Source organism: Ruditapes philippinarum, unplaced genomic scaffold (assembly GCF_026571515.1).
Source record: "Ruditapes philippinarum isolate M1 unplaced genomic scaffold, ASM2657151v2 ctg3094_1_1_1_1, whole genome shotgun sequence".
NCBI lineage: Eukaryota > Metazoa > Mollusca > Bivalvia > Venerida > Veneridae > Ruditapes > Ruditapes philippinarum.
In genome coordinates, this window is record NW_026858409.1 from 474,681 (window position 1) to 496,243 (window position 21,563).

A 21,563-nucleotide genomic window follows, 5' to 3' on the forward strand; every position below is an offset into this window, starting at 1 on the left:
TATGCATTGTTCACGAGCGGACTGCAATACCTCTTTAAACAGGATATTTCAGTAAATATCCTACATCGGCAACTTGTTATAAAATTATGCTTCTTAATTGCTTTACCTCCACAAATGTCATTAAAATCAGACACTTTCTTACAAAGGACACGGCGGAAAATATAAAACGATACCCATAAATTAAATTTCTGGGCCGTTACAAACTTTGTGAGGACACTTCTCGATTTCCATAACTATTTCCTAAGTGGTTGTCATCAACTGTCTGTAAACTTCACTCATTTTCAATAACAGGCGCCGTGTTTATATATTCACAACTTGAACTTGTTTCAGAAGTCACCTGGGCTTTTTTTAATCGGGCGCTTAATATGGTTACATTAGTTCGGCTGGACAACACGAAAACAAAACTTTCAATGGTAGACTATAGTGACGTAACAAATTTAGTGGAACAATTACAATATATTCGCGGTCTCTGGTTATAAAGTTTTGGCGATCACTGAAACTAGACATGCGCAGTGTATCGAATACAGCAAAACAATAGTTAGCTCACGGGGGATTTTACGGAGTACGGAAGGGTACGAACTTCCTCTTTTTTCCAGGGTAATGAGTTGGAATACAGAAGAATTGCATGTGCATTATGCCACCGAATGAGAGGCTACGTTCTATCAAAAAGATAAATTTTATTATTGATTTTTATTCAAAATATGCCTGAATATTACCACAAAAATATTTTATATGTGTGTAAAAGAACTGAGAGAGTTAAAGGAACATTAAGCCCCAGAAACATGTGTTATATTACGTTGCTTAACGCCTCATGAAATAGTTCTGAATGTTTAAATGATTTGCGACGATGGTAGTAAAATGTAAATAAAGTAGTATTTTCACTTCTTTCATACAAAATACTATATAATTATAACTGTAACTGTACAAAGTGCCAATTAAAATGCTTGACAAAAATTGTTTGATATATAAGGCCAATGAGTTAAGTTTAAGAAAATATTACAGGACACAAGAAATAAAAACCATTTGAAAACTATAAGCATTTCTGTGGCTTAATGGGCATATGTTTTATTTTTTGAATGACATGACTTTTATATTTGTAAGGGAATTTCTATATCTTATACATAAAAATGTACGATGTTTTGCTTCTGAAAACAAAAAAAAATACTGCCTGTTCATCCACTTGAATCTGCAAAAAAAATCAAATCACTTTATTCGTAGACAAATTGTTAAAAGATATTTCTATTTTTGTATTGTTCATTAAACCATTTACTCTTTATCGTGTACATACGTTGTTGTAATTGGTACGATACTTTGCGTTCATTTGGAATTACAAAATGTTCACATCTAGTATAAAATTGTGCATGATCCTTGTTCAAATTGTCAAGTTTTCTGACACCAAAATTTATTTCTAGTAGGAAAAAAACACACAAAAAAGTTTGAAAAAAAACTCATAGAATTAGTTTATACAGAATTAATTTTATAGTGAAGGAAGATGTAAGCTTAAAAACATACACTTGAATCTATTCCTGAAGAGCAATGAGTGTAAAGTTTCTTGCTCAAGGAAACAACGGCTTTCCCCTGACAAGATTTAAACCCAACTCGGCAAGATATTCTTAGATTGCTAGTCAGACGTGTTCTTATATGCAAATATATTACTATATATATATGGAAACAAGATGGCCGCCGCATGTGTGCAGTCGTGACGTTAAAGAGACCCATATACTACTAGACGTGTTCTCCACTCAAACAAATGTTCTACTTAGACAAGGAAATATACACGAAAAACTCACTTTTTGTGACAATGATTTGTGCCCGATTGCAATGAATTGCAGTTATTCTAAAAGCAGAAGTTCTAAGCTGTCACACAAGACACAACATATAATTTTTGACGAACCATTTCTGCCACAGTGATTATTGTGACTAGGAAATATTCACGAAAAAGCTCACTTTTTGTGATAATGATTTATGCCCGATTGTAATGAATTGCAGTTATTCTAAAAGCAGAAGTTCTAAGCTGTCACACAAGACACAACATATAATTTTCGACGAACCATTTCTGTCACAGTGATCATTGTTTCATAACCATTAGCATCCGTTCCTTGCAAAAATGTTCGCATCTAAAGTTACGTTGAAATACACACGAAAACGCGCAAATTTATAACATACACTTTGTAACTATCATGTGTGCTTGACTGCAATTAATCACATACTCGTATATTCTTAACGCAGGGGATATTAGCTTTTCTAACAAGACATGGCATATAATAATCGGTTAATGATTGCCGTCACTGTGACTATTGTTTCACAACCAGTTGCAGCCGTTCCTTTCACAAATATGCACATCTAAATTTCCGTTATATTTGTGCAGAAAATGGATATGTCGAATTAATAGAAACAAGTATCTTTTGGCAAGGCAAAACGCATAATGTTTTTGTGTGAGAACAACAAATGAACAATATTTTTAAAAAAATGCAGACGACAAAATTTTGTCATATGAATTCGCGAATGCAATTATTTGGTAATGTTGTCGAAATAGTTGCATATGTGTTTTCGTTATCTTTATTATTATCATATCTTTAATCAATAGGCAGAGATTACTCATAATTACTTGTGTAAAGTGATCATCATCATCATCATCATACATACATACATACATACATACATACATACATACATACATACATACATACATATTATTCATCCCGATACGTGTCATACTCATTACTATGACATGAAACATATTTTTTCACTGCTGACATGATATATCTGTCATAATGGATAAGTAAGGAGTAAGGAAGTATATTCTTCGAAGAAGTGATAAATCATGGAAATGTATTTCATTTCGATTTAGTGTTAAGGTCAGACACTCACATTGATATTTCCATAGACTTACATTATAAGAAATGGTCCCTAATCCTACCTTAAAATTGAGTTTTCATGCTAAAGAGGTGATTTTTCTAGCAGAATGAAATGCCTGACACATAAAAATGGTCCTGTTATATAGTGGTAGCCAACCAAATTTTTGCAAAATGACTTCAAAGAGGATGACCCCCATTTCATTGAAGTTTTCAACTGATCACAGGACTGACATACACTTTTAATAAATGCAAATATCCAAGTCAAAATTATCATAGAGACTCATGAAATATTTCATTTTCTTCAGAAAACAGTATAGTGTTACTTTTTAATTTAGTTTTTACACTTAAAAATACCTCATTCTCATCCAATCACCTCATGTATAAAGTGATTCATACGGTTTTCCCTGCACTTTTTTCAGCCAATCGCTGGCCATGTTACAATGCGATACCCTGACCTTAAACACTCAACAGATCGTATCGTTTATCATTCTATGTATGTGGCAATTCGTTGAGCAAAGTTTTGTGGCATCACAATTGTCTAAGCGTTTTTTATTATTTAGAAAAAAATAGAATATTTTGTATGTGTCAATATTGAGCTTATTATTGAATTTTATGTTTAAATTTTTGAAATATTACAATCATATGCAAATGTTGACACATACAAAATATTCTAAAAGAAAGAAAAAATTAAGTATGAAGTAAAGAATGTGTAAATAAGAAATACAAACAAAACAATTTATTTCGTACACAATTTTTTTCGTATCAGTTCATTTTTCTGTCATTTAATTCTTTTATTTCTATTATTGTGAATGCCATTTTACCTCAATGAAAAGCATGGACGTAATTAAAGTTTAATTATATCGAAATTTCACTATCAAGTTTTAAAATGATAACATTTTGTTAATACAAATACCCAAATCAACAGATTTGCAATACCTTTGGAAATAACAAAAGAAACCTAAAATCCGAAAACAGAACCGAAAGTAAGCTTTCTAATGTAAAAAAAAAACTTTGATTAACAAACCATTCAATCGTTAGCAGTTAAATAAATACTTCATAGGTAAAATACATGAAAATTATAAACTTTCTATCCATCTCACATAATACCAGATAACTTCGTCCACTTGTGTGCTTTTCTTAATCTTATGCGCATGAATAAACGAGATCGTTGACGTAATGTAAGTAGTGGTTTCGTTGATGTTTGACAAAATTTATAACTCATTAACCCATTACTTCATGAGCTTTTTGTGAAAAAATGTCTGTTTTCATTGAAAAGTCTCCCGTTACAAGTTCAAATTGCTAAAAAAACTATAAAAACTGCTTAAATACTAATCAAACCTGGCACAAATGTTGACTGGACCATTGCCTTGGCAGCAACATGGCCTCAAAACAACGCAGAACAAATTAATGTGTTTTTTACTCAGTCTGAACAATAGATCGAATATTGATGCATAAAAATTAAAAATGTTAAATTTGTATTCCTAAAGCAAATCGGTAAACATTCAATGAAATGTTTTCATCAAAAGTGTTTTCGAAAGATAAGTTGAAATGAAAGATGATTTTACAAAGTCAAAGTTTAAGAAAATGTGTTCACTAGTTTAAAATTTCTTTCTTTCAAGAAACTAAAAGAAATGTCGTTAAGGTTCACAAACTTAATAGCCAAGGATTATGTATTGGTTTGGAAGATTATTTCAAAGAATCGATGTAAAATCAAATGATCCGGGTGAAACCAATTGTAATACTTTGTCCGTTGTTTAAATACATGTTAAAGAAATCTAATGGACAATGTTATACACAAAATATCTTAGCTGTTGACCGTTCTTGAAACCAACAAGCACAGAGAAATAAGGAATCTAAAGTGTTTTTTTCTTAAAGGAAACAACGGCTAGCCCCTGTTGGGGTTTAAAGCCAAACGGCCAGATATCCTTAGATAACTAGTTCGACACATTTACCTCTCGTCCATGAAATGGTTCTTACCAGAAGTTGTTAATGTTACTGACTTTAAATCACTTGCTTTGAGTTCTTCATCTGTTACGAATTTCGTGTTGAACCATTTGACTTAGCTTTTCAGCTAGAATAACGGAAAGTTGTTGGTTCTGCGCAGGTCCTAAATAAATGCAAAAAAAAAATACTATTGGTAAGAAATAATATCTCTTGAACTAAAATTCACTCAAAACCAACATTATATATCCTATTTTTTTGCGCCAAGGATGAGCGTACTACATTTCGTAATGATTTACAATCTTATTGAATAATAATAAACGCTAAAACGTGCTGTGTTTTAGCACAAGAAGCACATTGGCAATAACAAAAGTTATCATAAGAACTCTGTGACATCTTCAGAGTTATCACAAGAACTCCAGGACATTTAAAAAATCGACTATAAATCTGTTAGCCGGTGCTTTATGATTGCAATTTTGCATTATAATTAGGTAATTATGTATGGTAAGGATGAAGACCAGAAATAAACAGGTCAAAACTTGTGAATTGGCAAGTTATTTTGAAATTTTACTGAAAACTACAAGATTTGAAGCAAGAGGCGATTAAAAATGGCCTGTGAATTAGGCTTTGGTTGGTTTAAACATATTTATTCAACAAAACATTTAACAAGTGAACAATATTTACAAAGTACATTTTGGGATTGGGCAGAAAGCTATAAAGCTTATAAATGTCCTCTCCCAGTTATAATAATTTACAATAACACAGTTCATGGCATTATCATACACAACGGTTAGTTGAAGTATTCAAAGACATTCACATAATAGTTAAGAGTTAAGTATTTAGCAATGTAACATATGTAAGAGCAAACAGTAAAAAGGAGAGAGAAAAAAAATGATTGAAGAATAAAGCAACTCACAAAAAAGTACAAATAGACAAACACCTATTTTAGTATTTTTTTTTTTTTTTTTTTTTGTTTTAGAATTTAGTAAGAAGAAGAAAAATAATATCTTATTTGAATGCTTACAGCTGTATATTAGCAGATACGCACAATAGATATACACTGAATATTTAAAGAAAAAAAGATATTAGAAAAAGGAAGGAAGAAATGGATGAACAATGATGGAACAATAACGAGGAACTAAGATGCATAATCTAGTAAATGTCAAATATGTTAAGACATCTCTGGTTTTAAGTACGCTAAAATCGTTTTGTATCTCGGATATATTTTTGAACTGATTTAAAGATTGATACATTAGAATCATAAGGTAAAGTAGTGGAACCAGTAAGAATGACATTGATGGAAGGATTACAAAATTGAGATATAGTACTTATTAATTCAGGTCGTAGGTTAGTATATTTAGGGCATTCAAGAAAGTAGTGATAAGCATTTTCTCTCGCACCACATTCACACAAACGAGAGTCGGTAATGTTCTTATCAAATAAATCGGCAGAAAGAGAGCTGCAGTTAGTACGTAATCTTGTGTGAAAAATTTGTAATTTACGCTCACCGCATTAACAAATTAGGCTTTGACACATAATACAAGATGTAAGACAAGCTTAATCATTAAAGTTTAATTTAGCACCTAAAACTCTTTTTTGAACGATGAAAATAACCATTTAAACGAGTGTTTTTGTAGTGTATACAGATGTTTTCCGACGAACTCCTTGACAGTTATCACAATAACTCCTGAACAAGTTATCATAAGAACTTCATCCTTCGTGTAACACTTCCTCCCCCGTGAATACGTTATACTGTAGTTTAAACTCCACGTTAAAATTGCGTTTAAATATAAGATACAGTTGATCTAACTATAACTCGATCGCAGACAAATGTGATAGCGCTATGCAATTTTAACTTGTTCGCACTAATTCTATGTGTGATTCGCTCACGATATTTTGGTAAGAAGGACTGTCCTTTGGAGACAGAATACTACTACAGTAGCCATTCTCTATTGTATAAAACTAATAAAGACAAATATCAATCATAAAAGAAACTAACTTTTGCGTCTTGCAAAACGAATTGAAACGGAACATTTTCGTTTATAATTTATTTCTTCCTTCTACTTACGTTTTAAACCGATAAGTTAAGTAAAAAATATAGAAATCCTATTCATAGAAACAAACTGGGATTACCGAAGTAACTAAAAATAGCTTACATTTCCGTAATTGGAATGGTCATCAGACCTCTCCACAGTATTGAGTTTGATTGCTGGCGGCATCAATTTTTGCGTATCAAATTGAGTTTAATGAATCTCATTTACAGCCTAACTAGTTGAAGAGTTTTTCGTTTCCTCAAACAAATTTGCATTGGGGAGTATATTTCCCCGCTTTTACAGGTACTTTTGATTTTATTTCATTACTCACAAGGTACACCTGCTTATAATAATTGTATTCGTAGAAAATATTGTAGATTGTGATCAACTGGCATAAGGCATAAAACATGTTTCCAAGCATTTTGTCTTGTTAAAATAAATATACAAATAATCTTCCTAAATGCAAACCAGTCAAGAGCTATTTCATTTCGTATTACATGCATGTTACTTAATACATATACAAAGTACAGAAACATATCAATTTAAATTACAGAAGTTAACATCAAAAATGACATTAATCTATAATAAGAACAACAATAAATAAGATAACATATGAGCCGCGTCATGACAAAACCAACATAATGGGTTTGCGACCAGCATGGATCCAGACCAGCCTGCGCATCCGCGCAGTCTGATCAGGATAAATGCTGTTCGCTTACAAGCCCTATTACAAGTAGAGAAACTGATAGCGAACAGCATGGATCCTGATCAGACTGCGCGGATGCGCAGGCTGGTCTGGATCCATGTTGGTCGCAAACCCATTATGTTGGTTTTGTCATGACGCGGCTCATAAAAAGTTTAATCATCAATCTTCAGACTGTAAGGAATTCTGATCTAACTGGGTATTTTCAGTATCATCTGGTCTCACTTTAAGTTCAGTGTCAATATCTACATTGAATCTTTCTTTCCTCTTGTATGTAAATGCTATAAAAACAACAGTAATTACGAATACCAATATTGCTGAAACTTGCATTGCATAGAGAGCTGTTCTTGGTCCATAATTTTGATAGAAAATACCTTCTATCCAGATATAAAACATATATCCAAGACCAGTCATGAATACAATCAAAGTAAGAACAACTCCCCCGACTTCAATCTGTGTATTTGCGTAAGATATCCCCGCAGGAAACAAGGGAGCTACGAAAAATCCAACTATTGCTGTAAAAGTCCAGAGAAGTGACTTGTTCTTTGTAGACAATATGTTAAGAAAAGTCACCGCTGTAAGATTCAATATTACATCGATTAAAAATAATGTTTTGATATGTACATGATGTGACAACATTGCTCCCGTGAAACGACCGACGGTAAAACTTCCCCAGTAAACTGTGTCCAAATATGAAGCTTCGTCTCGGGTAAAACGGAGTTCATCAACAGAAAATGTTCTTATGAAATTTCCAAAAAGCTGTTCACCCCCGACCATGTTGAAAAAGTATAATCCAATCACAATAAAAAAACAAATGTACCGAATTTAAAAGAACCTCCAGCATACACTGCTGGATTTATTGTGTCTATGAATTTTTTTAATTTTGTTTTTTTCGAACATTTATTCGTGTCAAACGAGACGTACTGGTTTCTATTTTTATCTTTTATAACAAAACACTTAACAAACGGATATACAAAAAATGGTAATGATAGCGCCAGTGACACTAATCCTATTGCTACATATGCCGTTTGTACACGTGTTTCCTCAATTATCACGTAAGACGCTGAGTTCGGGATACTTTCAATTCCTGCTGTAGTTGCATTAGTATGGGTAAATTCAAGCACTGCAAGAAAGGGATTGGCAATCAGAGGTGCAGCGAGTGCGCCTATTCCAAAACCCATATGCGCAGCATGCATGGGGGCAGGTGACTTCTCCTTCCACATTTCCAAAATTATCCTTTGCCCGGCTGTAAAAAAGTAAATAGACAGAATCAGATACATGAATCATCGAACACTAGCGCTAGTGAAGCATCCGGTGATATACAAACATTTAACAAACAAGTCAAAGAGAGAAAAATAATTTCCTAATAAACTATCCTGCCGAGCACAAACCAAACCATTGATTTTGTTAGTTAGCCCCAAAATTCTGTCAAACCTAAAGTGCCCTGCAAAAAATCCATTCCCCGTTTTTGTCCCGTTCCAGTGTTGTGTGCAACATGGCGTTGGATATTTGAGGGAATGCATTCCATGAACATAGCTCTCCGTCATTGATTTTCATGTAATGTAATTTATTCTTACTACTAAATGTTTTCATTTACATAAGTACATAAGTACCACATATATCTGTATATTTCACGTATTGTTTTCTTACCTACATTGACGACCCCACCAGCTGTTCCAAGTAGAAAGAACATGAACCATAAAACTGAAATTGTCCCTACAAATGACATGGACACAATTGTGACTGTAGAAAGCATCTGAACGCCAGTGACCAGCAATATCTTCCACGTACCAAGCATATCCACGAACAATCCACCAATCAGAGCACCGAGAAACATGCCAATACCACTAGCAGATACGGCGCGTGCTACCTCTTCAGCATTTGCATTAAAATACATTCGAAGATCTAACATTGTCGGGCCACCAATTTCCCCGTACAGTCCCTAGAATATGTAAACTACATGTACAGTCGACTCCGGTTATAACGAACTCAATGGGACATTAAAATATCGTTCGTTATATCCGAAGTTCGTTTAAAGCGAAGTAGCAACAACTTGCTGACTTATTTCTTATTTCTATTACCAATATCTGATAAATGAAAAAGCCTTCCACAGTGTGTTGTTATCAATCTAACATCACAATTGTATGATATAATTTTATTTCATACCTTATAAAATGTTACCAATTAATTTCTAGCGTTTGGTCCACATGATCTTCTAATATGAATAATTATTGGATCCAATGTTACCAATTTAGCCTCGTTTTCATTTTACATTGGCTCAAGTTTCAAGTTTTCAAGTTTTTATTGATATCTCAAGGCCCAACTGGGCATGTGAGAAAACAACAATATAACAAATGTTTACAAAACAAAGTAAAGTGATACATAATTGAAATGGCAATGTTATGAACATAATTATGTACATAAAAAAAAGAGAACAAAATAGAATAAAAAAAATAGAATAAAAATATAACATATTTATACTTAACAATTTAGAATCGGAGAATGAGATCAAAATGAAAAAAAAAAAAATATATATATATATATATCAATATGTATTATTAAGCACAAAGATTATTTTCTTACAGAATATTGCTAGATTGAATAAAACATTTTTGCTTTCACTATTCATTAAATTTGAAAAATTAATAATGTTAGGTCTATGAAAAAATGAATTGTCTAAATATGTCTTTCTCAGGTGTTGAAAATAGGAACAGTGAAATAAATAATGAAATTCATCACCTAACAAATTATCAGAACATAAACAGCACACTCTTAGACTTCTATCCAAATTAAAAAATCTACCTGTTTCAATTGGCATTTAGTGGTTCATACATCTAAATTTGAAAAACGCTATTGCTAAATCTGATGGTAAAATGTTAAAGTATTTTTCAAAACCAAATTGAGTTTTAAAAATTCTATAATTCAGACATTTACTGGATTCATGAATAGAAGATTGCCAATCTTGAATAAAACTGATCCTTAATTCTAGCAGAAATAATTTTCTTAAAATGTGGGACAGAACTAACTGTTTGAAAAATCCAATAACTTGACAGACCGAGAGAATCTAAAGAAGTATGCACAAATATCAACCAAGGAAAATCAACATCAAAATCAGAGTAAAGTTTCTTTGACATGCAATACAGCATAGAACAAATTTTATCTTTTTTATCATTAATCAGTTTGCCCCAATAGTTCAGAACTCTTGACTTAATTTGCAAAGACAAAGGCAAATTATTCCTAGCTCGCCATAAATCATACATGATGGGGTAGATTGCTTCAGTCCGAAAAACTAATTTAATAAATTTCAATTGGAAACGATCAATTATTTGTACATTTTCTACTCCCCAGACCTCGGATCCATATAAAATAATAGGAGCCACCATTGCAATCAAATAAACTCAATTGTATATCAAATGGTAAAGAAAGTTTCCGAGACTTTGTTAAAACACAGAAAACATAGCTTTTCGAGCTTGATCAATCAGTTTTTTTTCTTGTGCCTAAAAATTTTCCGTTAAATGAAAACTGAACCCCAAGATAATCAAAACAATCTACAATCTCAAGTATGTTACCCTCAAATTCTAGAGGATTAATATTATTCCACCCCCTTTTACTTTTACAGAACACAACAATTTTTGTTTTGGCAGTGTTTACCTTTAAACCCAAGTATTACAGTAATCAGACATTGCATTTAATGCTTTTTGTAACTCATTAGGACTTTCAGCTAAAATAACTGTATCGTCAGCATAGAGCAACATAAACAATTTAAGATAAACTTCAAAATCATCTGTGCTTAAAGTGTTACTAACACTGTTAGACAGGAAATTTAAACCTTCAAATCTTTGAGACAGGAACGAGTCCAAGTCATTTAAAAACAAAGAGAAATAAAACTGGGGATAAATTTTCTCCTTGTCGGACGCCAGCCAGACTTGAGAAAAAGTCAGAAAATTGGTCACTGACTCTAACACAGGACTTAATATTTTCATACATATTGTGTATTATCTTAAAACATTTACCATCTATATTTGAACTTAATAACTTGTTCCATAAAGCAAGTCTATTTACAGAATCAAAGGCTTTTCTATAATCAATAAAAGCACAAAATAGTTTTCTTTTGTTAGCCAAGTACAAATCTATTAAACATTTAAGTGAAAAAATATGATCAACTGTACTGTATTTCTAAACTAAACCCGGCTTGCTCTTCACAAAGAATATTATCAGATTCTAAAAATTTATTCAACCGACTATTCACAACAGATGTAAATAATTTACCAAAACAGCTCAAAATTGTTATTTCCCTGTAATTGTCAGGATCATTAATATCACCTTTATTCTTGTATAAAGGAAGAATTACCCCTTTACTCCAAATTTCAGGGAAGAAACCTGAATCAAAAATAATATTAAATAGTTTGCAAACAACTGGTAACATTGAACCGGGCAAATTCTTAAGATATTCATTTAAGATATTATCCATTGGTGATGCAGATTTGTTGTTCTTTAAAGCCTTTAAAACTGACTGAATTTCATTAACTGTAAATGGTAAATTTAATTCCTCATTATAGCTGCTTATCTCATCAATGTCTACCTCGTTAAAATTTTCTTCATTATGAAAGTCTACATTATTTAGATCCTTAAAATGATCATAAAAGACCTCGCATGAAATTTTATTTATCACAGTTTTTCTTTCACTGGAGTACTTATTAAGAAGATTCCAGTAAGATTTGGGATCACTGTTTTTAAGACCTTTAATTTTGTTTACAATGCAGGTATTAAACTCTTTAAATGTTTTGTTAATTTCAGTCTTATAATGTTTGCTTCTCCTCTGCATATCTTCAAAATTTTATAAAGATCTGTTTACTCTATACTTATTTTTTGCTAAAAAAATAACCATTCCTAGCATTTCTACAACTCTGATCAAACCAAGGCTTGTCTGAACATGCTGGCTTCTTAACCTTACTTTTTTTATCTTTTAAAGGATAACTATTCTTGATCAAATTACAGTTTTGAGCTGCAGAAAAAAATCACATCTGAAACTTTTTCTGTAAGATGATTTATTTTACGCTGATCAAAAACATTCAATTGAGTAGAGTCATCTAGTTCTTTCATAAGATCTGATACTAGATTGTCATCAAATTTTACTAATAAAATCTGCTCTGGCCTTATTGTCCACAATGCTTTGTGGATTACACAATCAGATTGATAACCATCATTACCCTTGTTTTTCATCATCATCCTCTGCCTGAACCTCACAAGTTCTAAAACACAGTGAACATCAGACAATAAAGGATCAAATTCTTTTAACATCAAAGAAGGTTATTCTTGGAAAATAAACTACCAGATAATAAAACATAGTCAATAACACTATCATATATAGTTGTGGTTTTACCTATGTAAGCATCAGCACCACACCTTTCCATTGGCCAGGTATAAGCCTACCAATTTACAAAGTTCCAAAAGCCTACGACCAAAGTTGTCAGGACGATGATTATCACAAGTAAAGCGTGATGTTTTTGTAAAGCCAAGTTCATTAAGCTGATTCGTACCAGCAATATTATAGGTAGCATGATCAAAGTTCAAATTTGCAATGTAACTATCTACTTCCTGAAAATCACTCAGTCTGCCAGTTTTTGCATTGAAGTCACCCAACAAGCAAAATGTGCAATCATGATATTTCCCAGAGAAATCAAGTAAAACGTTCTCTAAATCATCAAAAAGACTTAATGTACTATACTTAGAACTCTCCGGTGGTAAATAAATCACCCCAAAAATACAATTGTCATTATTGAATTTGAACCAAATAAAGTTTTCATTATAAAAATCCATATTCATTTATTAATGTATTAAGTCTTGCCTCGTTTTCGTTTTTTTAGGGTAAAAATAAAATTTATATTAATTCACTATTGTACACTGGCTAGCCTCATTCAAGATTAATACTGGCTGGTCGTGTTTCTTTTTCCAAAACATCATTTAGTGGTGTGAAATAAAGATGTCTTTATGCAATATCGGGTACAATACTGATTGTTCAAGACGTGTCACAGCTGCAATACCTTTATATGAGCCTCGACTTGCACCTCGTCCAATATAAGTTTTACAGATGTGTATTTGTCCAATAGCATTTACTACATGTATCATTCTGAATAATATACCTCATAATGTCATATTATTTCGACATATCACTATACCCAACATTATACCCGACATATCAGTAATCACAACGTGTTACGAATCCCTGTAGACATACATGTATGTATAGTTAACAGGAAATCTGCCATACATTATCATGATTGTTTTAATTCCATTAAGCTGGATAAACTCAAATAATACATGTATATAATTTGCCCATCTGTCTATTTAACAAAAGTTCTAACTATTCTGATGACAGTATAAAGAAATATAGCCGGATTGTGAAGGTTAGACGAGATAATCGAAACTCGCAAAAAACGTCAATAATTTTTGCTTTATGCACAACTGACAGCCTGATATCGTTGATACATAAATTTTCGGCCCAATGCGCTACTCTCTTTTCGAGAAATGCGTCCCTTTATCTTTATGATTAAGATAACCAAGTGAATATGATTTTTTTGTACCAACACTCAAGCAATTTAAGTGTCAGCTGAGTAGATTAAGTCATATTAAGTCGGATTATTAAGAAAATGTGTTGTATTTGTCTACACAGGTTATCGGTGTGGGACCAAGCCCTACCCCAAAGGTACCCCCCCCCCAGGACCCACTATACTACCCAAATATACTTCAACACATTCAAAATACATGTCAATACGAAATCAAACAATTCTATCAAAAATATATTAACTGATATACTATAAACTATGTAGTAATATGTTGTAGTAAACTATTACTTAGTTTCTAGTATCAGTACTATATTTTTGATAGAATTGTTTGATTTTGTATTGAACAATTTACTAGCTCCTTCACGTGCAAGGGGTAAAGAAACATTTCATTGGGGACATGAAGTCTCTTCCGAAAGACTTGTTAGTGACTGTTGTTAGAGTGACGAGATCGGACTCGCTATCCCTGGATTTGTAGTGTTACCACTTTGCCACTACGATCACACTTGCCTTGGTATTCAAGTAAAATCATAAACTTTTAACCACTAACTACGAACGTATGAGTGTACATATTACCGTTTATTATAAATACACATTTGTTTCTTTGGCATAAGTCTAAATTGTTGTACATAACAGTGATCGTAAGTTCGAATCCTACACAGACGATTTTTTTTTGTCTAACCATCGTGAAGTTTGCAGTAAGAACTGTGCGAAACAGTAACAAATGTGCAGATGAAAAAAATTGTAGATATATATGCACACAAATATATGTGTATATCTAATCCGTTTGGTTTAAATAAGACATATGAGCCGCGTCACGACAAAAGCAACATAATGGGTTTGCGACCAGCATGGATCCAGACCAGCCTGCACATCCGCGCAGTCTAATCAGTATCCATGCTGTTCACTATCAGTTTCTCTACTTGTAATAGGGTTTGTAAGCGAACAGCATGGATCCTAATCAGACTGCGCGGAGGCACAGGTTGGTCTGGATCCATGCTGGTCGCAAACCCATTATGTTGGTTTTGTCATGACACGGCTCAATTATAATGTTGATATAGTGTAGCAACTTACCATCGACACCCATGCTAATATCAGCATGACAGTTACTATCTTCCTGTGTATGCCCTCCATTACTTTATTTTCTGTTATAAATAGTAATTCCATATGAGTATCATAACAGTGGTTGTCGTTTTACCATTTATGTCAAGTGATCTTTTTTTTTCATCAACGTTGTTTGGCAAGTTTCGATCAATGCTTTTCATCAAGCGATTGCAACAGCTGGTTATATTAAAGCTTTACATGTATATATATGTGTGCTATTTATAGCAAATGCTTGTACAAATGTTGCTGTTATTATATTATTAATGTAAGAAGTTACAGTAACTTATTTCTGCATGTGTGTTGCTCTTGTTTACAGATGGATTACCTAATAACCTTAAAGTATGGATTCATAAATGCTTTAATATAACCAGCTGTTGCAATCGCTTGATGAAAAGCATTGATCGAAACTTGCCAAACAACGTTGATGAAAAAAAGATCTTATCTCAATAACATGCAAGTCAATATCTTTTACAATAAAAAATAGCAAATACACATATTATATACGAAATACAATAAATAACAAGAAAAATATTACATACATTCGTATGTAATATAGGTACGCTTGCATACTAACTTCTGTGTTGCTGCGTGAAAGGTGTAAATTAAATGTAAAATAAACAAACATGTCATAGGATATTTTATATCTTCAAACATTTTCATGGAATGAAATAAATGTATCATAATATTTAAGTAGCATGCCCACTGCGGTATACCGTACCCCGGATATTGCTCGATAATATGAGGACTTTCATCCCATTTCGCGACTTTGGACGGGACAACGGTAAATTCAGTGACGACGTTTAGTCATTTTGAATTGGTTTGATATAAATTTTATAGAAAAACAGATACTTCGATAATTGCTCTAGTTACTGAAAACACAAAAATGTTGAGAAATATATTTGAAATGTAATTAGGAGGTAAAATTCGTCTCTTTGCTCAGTCAAAGTCTCTTTGCTCGGATCAGTCAAATTTAATGTTTTTGTGAATATATTATAAGATAAAGTTCAATCGAGTGAAATGTGATTACGATGATAATGTTTATGTTGTAAATGTACAATCAACAATAGAATCTCAGATGACAGCGCATTTTGAGAATAAATGCATGTTAGTGTACCGAGTATTGCGTTGCTTGCCGGTGTCACGAGTATTGCTTTTTAGTGTAACGAGTATTGGTTATTAATATCGAGTAGATGCGAGAAGTAAACGCAGAGTATAACCAAATTCAATCTTAAATATTTCTTATTGTGTATACGTATTGACACTATATGCGCAGAATATGCAGAGTGCGGAGGTACTTTACTTGAAACATCTGCGAATAATCCATAGGCAGTGAGATTTTCATTCCTGATAATGAAAAAACCCAGTCACACAAAGTCAGCAATTTTCTGTGTTTACAAAGTTCTCGTTGCTATCGTTTGATCAACGTTTTCAGAATTTATTAATTATTATTACATATCTTACAATAAATAGTAACAAAATTGCATTGAAAGTGCATTATGCTGCATATTAGTACGGAATCCTATTTCGTCCACAATATTTAGTAACACGCGATAATTATCGCCTCTAAAGGGCGAAATTTAGTACTAAATTTCGCATGTCTTAAATTTCGCTAGTCTCTAACTCGATAATTATCGCTCTTTCAAAAGACCAGAGACACTTATACTAGCGAAATTTAACAATTTCGCCTCGATGATTATCGTCTTAATTTTCGTATGTTGTGTGTTTCTCACGCGATAGTTATCGCTTTGAAGGGCGCTAATTATCGCATGAGAGACTAGCGAAATTTAATACTACCAAATTTCGCCCTTCGAAATTATGGCGGGAAAAAACATGCTAACGTTGTTACGGTAACACCGTGCCGCGTCTTCACCGGTAAGAAATGGCAGAGGCTGAAGACTAGGACTTTTTGGTCAGACAATTATTCATGGACGGTCTGACAAATTCGGAAATTCAGACACTTCTGAAACTTACTAAGAGGATACATGTTAGGTAAATATAGAGCTTTATTTTCAAATTTTCCATATGAAGTGAGGCATCATACAATCAATCCGATGATAGAAAGTTTTTCAACCAGTGATGTGATTATATAAAATAAGGAAACATCAGATCGCTCACAATATTTTGTCCATCGTATATACATGTCCTATATATAAATTTATAATCTAAGTTCTTTATACAACAAAATTTGTCTGGGAGTAAGACGTTTCATCAAATATATTCATTTTCAAGAATAAATGTGTTAACAGAACTCAACAGAATAAACAGAATTCTTCGTTTGATGCATGAAGTGGATCCTTGAAATTGTGAGAAATCTTACATAGTAAAACAAGTCAAACAGTATCACTGTCATGTCATACCACCACAAGCTCCATTACGGGTACGGGTGTCAACTGTATATGAATTTGTTGAAAAATGAACACAATCAAAACTATGAACTTATTTATTGGATTTGTATTACAGTACTGTAACAAAAATAACAAGAGGGTCATGATAGCCCAAGACCACTCACCTGACATTCAGTTAGAAACGAGGACTGGTGCCCCACTGATAAAATATTGTCTGATTCCCTACCTTCAACCCATCTATATCTAAAAACATGTCATTGTCTCCAAAAAGTTTTAAGTAGGAACACGACTTACAAGGAAGATCTTAATCAAATTTTATATCTGACCTTGACCATCAAGGTCAATTTTAGGACAAGATTATACTTGAATTATTTAAAGATGTAAGTGTTGCCATTGTTAATAATGTTGTTTTATCCAAATATGAGTCAAATCTGACAACTATTGACAAATTTATGGCAATTAACACAAAATTTAATTAAAAGCCTTGAACATCATGGTCATTTCAAATGAATAATTTAAAATATCATGTCAAAAAGTTGTTTTTTTGTATGAGTTTAATTAAGATCTGTCAATATATTACAGAAATCACAATTTAAACACAATAATGTAAACTTTTATGGTTATACGTCTGAAATGGTCGTCAATATCCAAATATCTGTAAATGACAAAGATATGGTAATTTATGCAAAATTCAATAGTGACCTTGAGGTCAAGGTCAATATTATAGTTGAACTATTCAAGATGTCCGGCCTGTCATAAATGTATGAATGACATCTGATCATTGATAACAAAGAAATGGCAGTTTATCACAATTCAATAATTTGACTTTAAAATATGTCTTTATTTTTATTTTTATTATTCAAAGGCAAATAACTCTTGACATATTCAGTCGTTTTAGGTCATAAATGCACTTATCGAGACCTTATTGTTATACATATTCTGTATAAAAAATTTTAAGAATGGAGAAGAAAAACGAAAGCACTAACAAGGTGAAATATAGTGCGTTTTTTGTTGGGTTTTTTTTTTTGGTTAGATTTTTTTGTGTTAGATTTAGCCTATAATCTAACTTTGTTGAGATTTTATTGTCACAGATATTCTGTTGAAAGTTGTCCAGATTGAACAAGAAATGGAGTGGTAACAATGTGAAATATAACAGATATTGTAATTCAAGGACAGATAACTCTGGACATATTGCTTAGGGTATGTAGATGCTAAAGTGGTAACAAGCTAAATTTGGAAAGACAGGCAGACAGGCGCATACTAAGGTGAGCTAAAATTAACAAACAATGACACCTGATAATAACTGGTCAAAATTAACGAAAATTATATAAACTTTAAAATACGGACGTTATGCGGCAGGACCATGCCTTTATGCCGCAAAATGTACGTCAGAAAAATGAGGACGATATGCACCGCAAAACGTCCATATACGTACGTTTTGCGGTACGGACGTTTTGCGGTGTTACAGCGCATACGGCTGCTACGACATTATACAACATTCAGGTATATGTTTACTTTTTTAGATCAAGTGATTTGTGTGTTTCGCCAAATAAATATGTACATTTAACACATTTAAAACATTGTTTTTCATATTCTGTCTACCTAAAACATTTGTCAAATATCACAATAGAAGGAAACTAAAATAAGAGTTAGCTATTTTTAATAAGATAACCGCCCTTGCTTTAGTGTTTCGCGTTACCTCGTAAAATGGTCCCAATTACGTTTTGTGTAATATAACACGAGTAGATTGGAAACTGTCTCAGATACACCGATAAAGTATTATGTACGTTATTGTATTCTAAGATATCAACGAAACAAAAAAGTAGCCATTAATACCCTAGTTAGGTCGTCATTTCACGAATGATCTTGAAAAATAAACATTTTTATGAGAATATTTTTGATGAGGTTTAAAGTATAATGTCTCAACAATCGTATGCGCTAATTAATTTCTTCCAATTTGGTGTACAATAAAAAAATATTGGTCCATTAACTTATGGCGGTGCTCGTTTTAGCCACTAAACTGCACAATTCTGCTTTACTTTTGCACAATTCCTGCGTTATTTGCACATTCCTGCGTTACTGGATACACGGCGGTTAGGAATATCTTGTATGAAGTTCAAACAAGTTATCAATTAATTGGTAAATTCATTTTTTTCTCTATGCACACAGTATTCCTGTTAAGAAGCGTTTGTCAATTGACTCGCATAGTGAATGAACACAGAGGTTATTTTGACCAGGTATTCAATTTTAACATTTTTCAACAACTTAAACTATCGCTTGGGCAGCCTACGCTAGATAAATAACAAATCTCGCGGTTACCCATTAGTAATTCATTGCAAACGTATTGGAGCGTGCGACCCATTCAGCCTTAAACAACCTCACTAAGCTATGTACACGGCAGTTTGTTTTACAACGTTATTCTCTTCCACTACTCTTAACGGTTTCATATATTTGTATTGATATCTTAAAAATGTAAGAAAACAACAATGTAAGCAAAGCATAAAAACACAGGTGGCAGTATCAGAGTATGACCACCAAATACAAAACCACCGATAAAAAAAAATCCACTATAAAAACAATTGTTATAGAAAAGTGGAAAGTCTACTATAAGCTCGTGAAACACGGGATATCGTCGTTTCATCGACTCAGGCGCATTTCGGCGCCATATCGCTGCATCATTCATAAACATTAATAAAAAGAACTAGAATTCCACAGTTAACCTTATTCAAGCCCAACGAATGATTTGTTTCAGTTTCACGGTATTTTTTAATTTGTAACACGCGATCTGATTGGACGATAGACGCCAGGCACAAAAAAATGAATCCGCTCGTCCAATCAGCGTAAATCAGTGTTCCACATTGTTTGGCAAATAAACATATAGTTGAATTTTCACCTTTCTATAAATTATAAATATAGTTATAATAGTGGATGTTTTTTTGTTTTGTTTTTTTTTTAATCGGTGGTTTTGTATTTGGTGGCCAAACACTGATACTGCCACCTGTGATAAAAACAATTAAATGAAACATAGTAAAATGAAACCATGTCGATGCTGTGAACATATGTTCCTTAAGAATTAAAAAAAAAAGAAGATAAAAATAGCAGAAAAATATCATTTGTAATATTAAATGGTACACAAAGAACACAAAAGAAAACAAAATAAAGAAATATACTTAGAATAAAATTGAAAATAGAGTTTTTGTACGATTCTTAGTCGAACTTGACTCAAAAGCGTTGCAACGCTTTTATGGTGGGGTCATTTTGCACAATGAAATGATTAATCTGGAAAAACAAGGGTAAGGGGATGACATGAAAATTTGTTCTCTAGGTATAAATCTTCATTAAAGATCCTGTAACACAATTTTTCTATGGTTTTAAATCATAAATATATGATGCTCAAATTAAGATTTATCAATACTGTAGGTTTCAAAGAGCATTATTTATAAAGATATTACCGAATTGAACATTTCATGTAAATAAAGGGATGTAATAAAATAATTATTTTCTATAAAGTTTAAGTCAAATTTTACAATAAGAAATGAATGCATATATTTTAATGATTACATATAATATGTTTGAAAATTGTTTTATTTGCATAATTATGTACATATATATAATTCACTTTGTGGGGTTAACCAATTTGATCACAACATACAGGATCTTTAAATGGCACAAAATTCAAGTCCCACTATGTCAAAAACAAACAGTCAAACAAAAACAAACAAACAAAACAACACATAAATGCCCTTTAAACACAAAGTGAAGTTAGAATAACCACATACCCTTACTCCCACCTACATGTACTTTTTTAATCATACATATACTTTAATGATTACATTTATTCGTATTCTCGTATTTACTACGACATATCATACACGAATACATGTATATCAAAATTAAGTTAAAACACTCTTGCAAACAACTTTTGTTCTACAAGACGAAGCAAAATCTCTTCCACTCAGCTGTTCTAGGTTATCTTTTGTTATTCGTTTTATTTTTGTAAAAAAAAAGTGATAAAA

General features: G+C 32.3%; 1 protein-coding gene across 1 annotated transcript; it reads right to left on the reverse strand.

Annotated features, from left to right (window-relative positions):
• Positions 1-7,080: 7,080 nt before the first annotated feature.
• Positions 7,081-15,308, reverse strand: LOC132753106 (sodium-dependent glucose transporter 1-like). Its single transcript, XM_060743528.1, has 3 exons — positions 15,173-15,308; positions 9,186-9,477; positions 7,081-8,781 (listed from the first exon to the last, which is right to left on the reverse strand). Exons 1-3 carry the CDS (start codon positions 15,263-15,265, stop codon positions 8,333-8,335), a joined length of 834 nt encoding a protein of 277 aa, XP_060599511.1. The 5' UTR covers positions 15,266-15,308; the 3' UTR covers positions 7,081-8,332.
• Between the last annotated feature and the right edge of the window lie 6,255 nt (positions 15,309-21,563).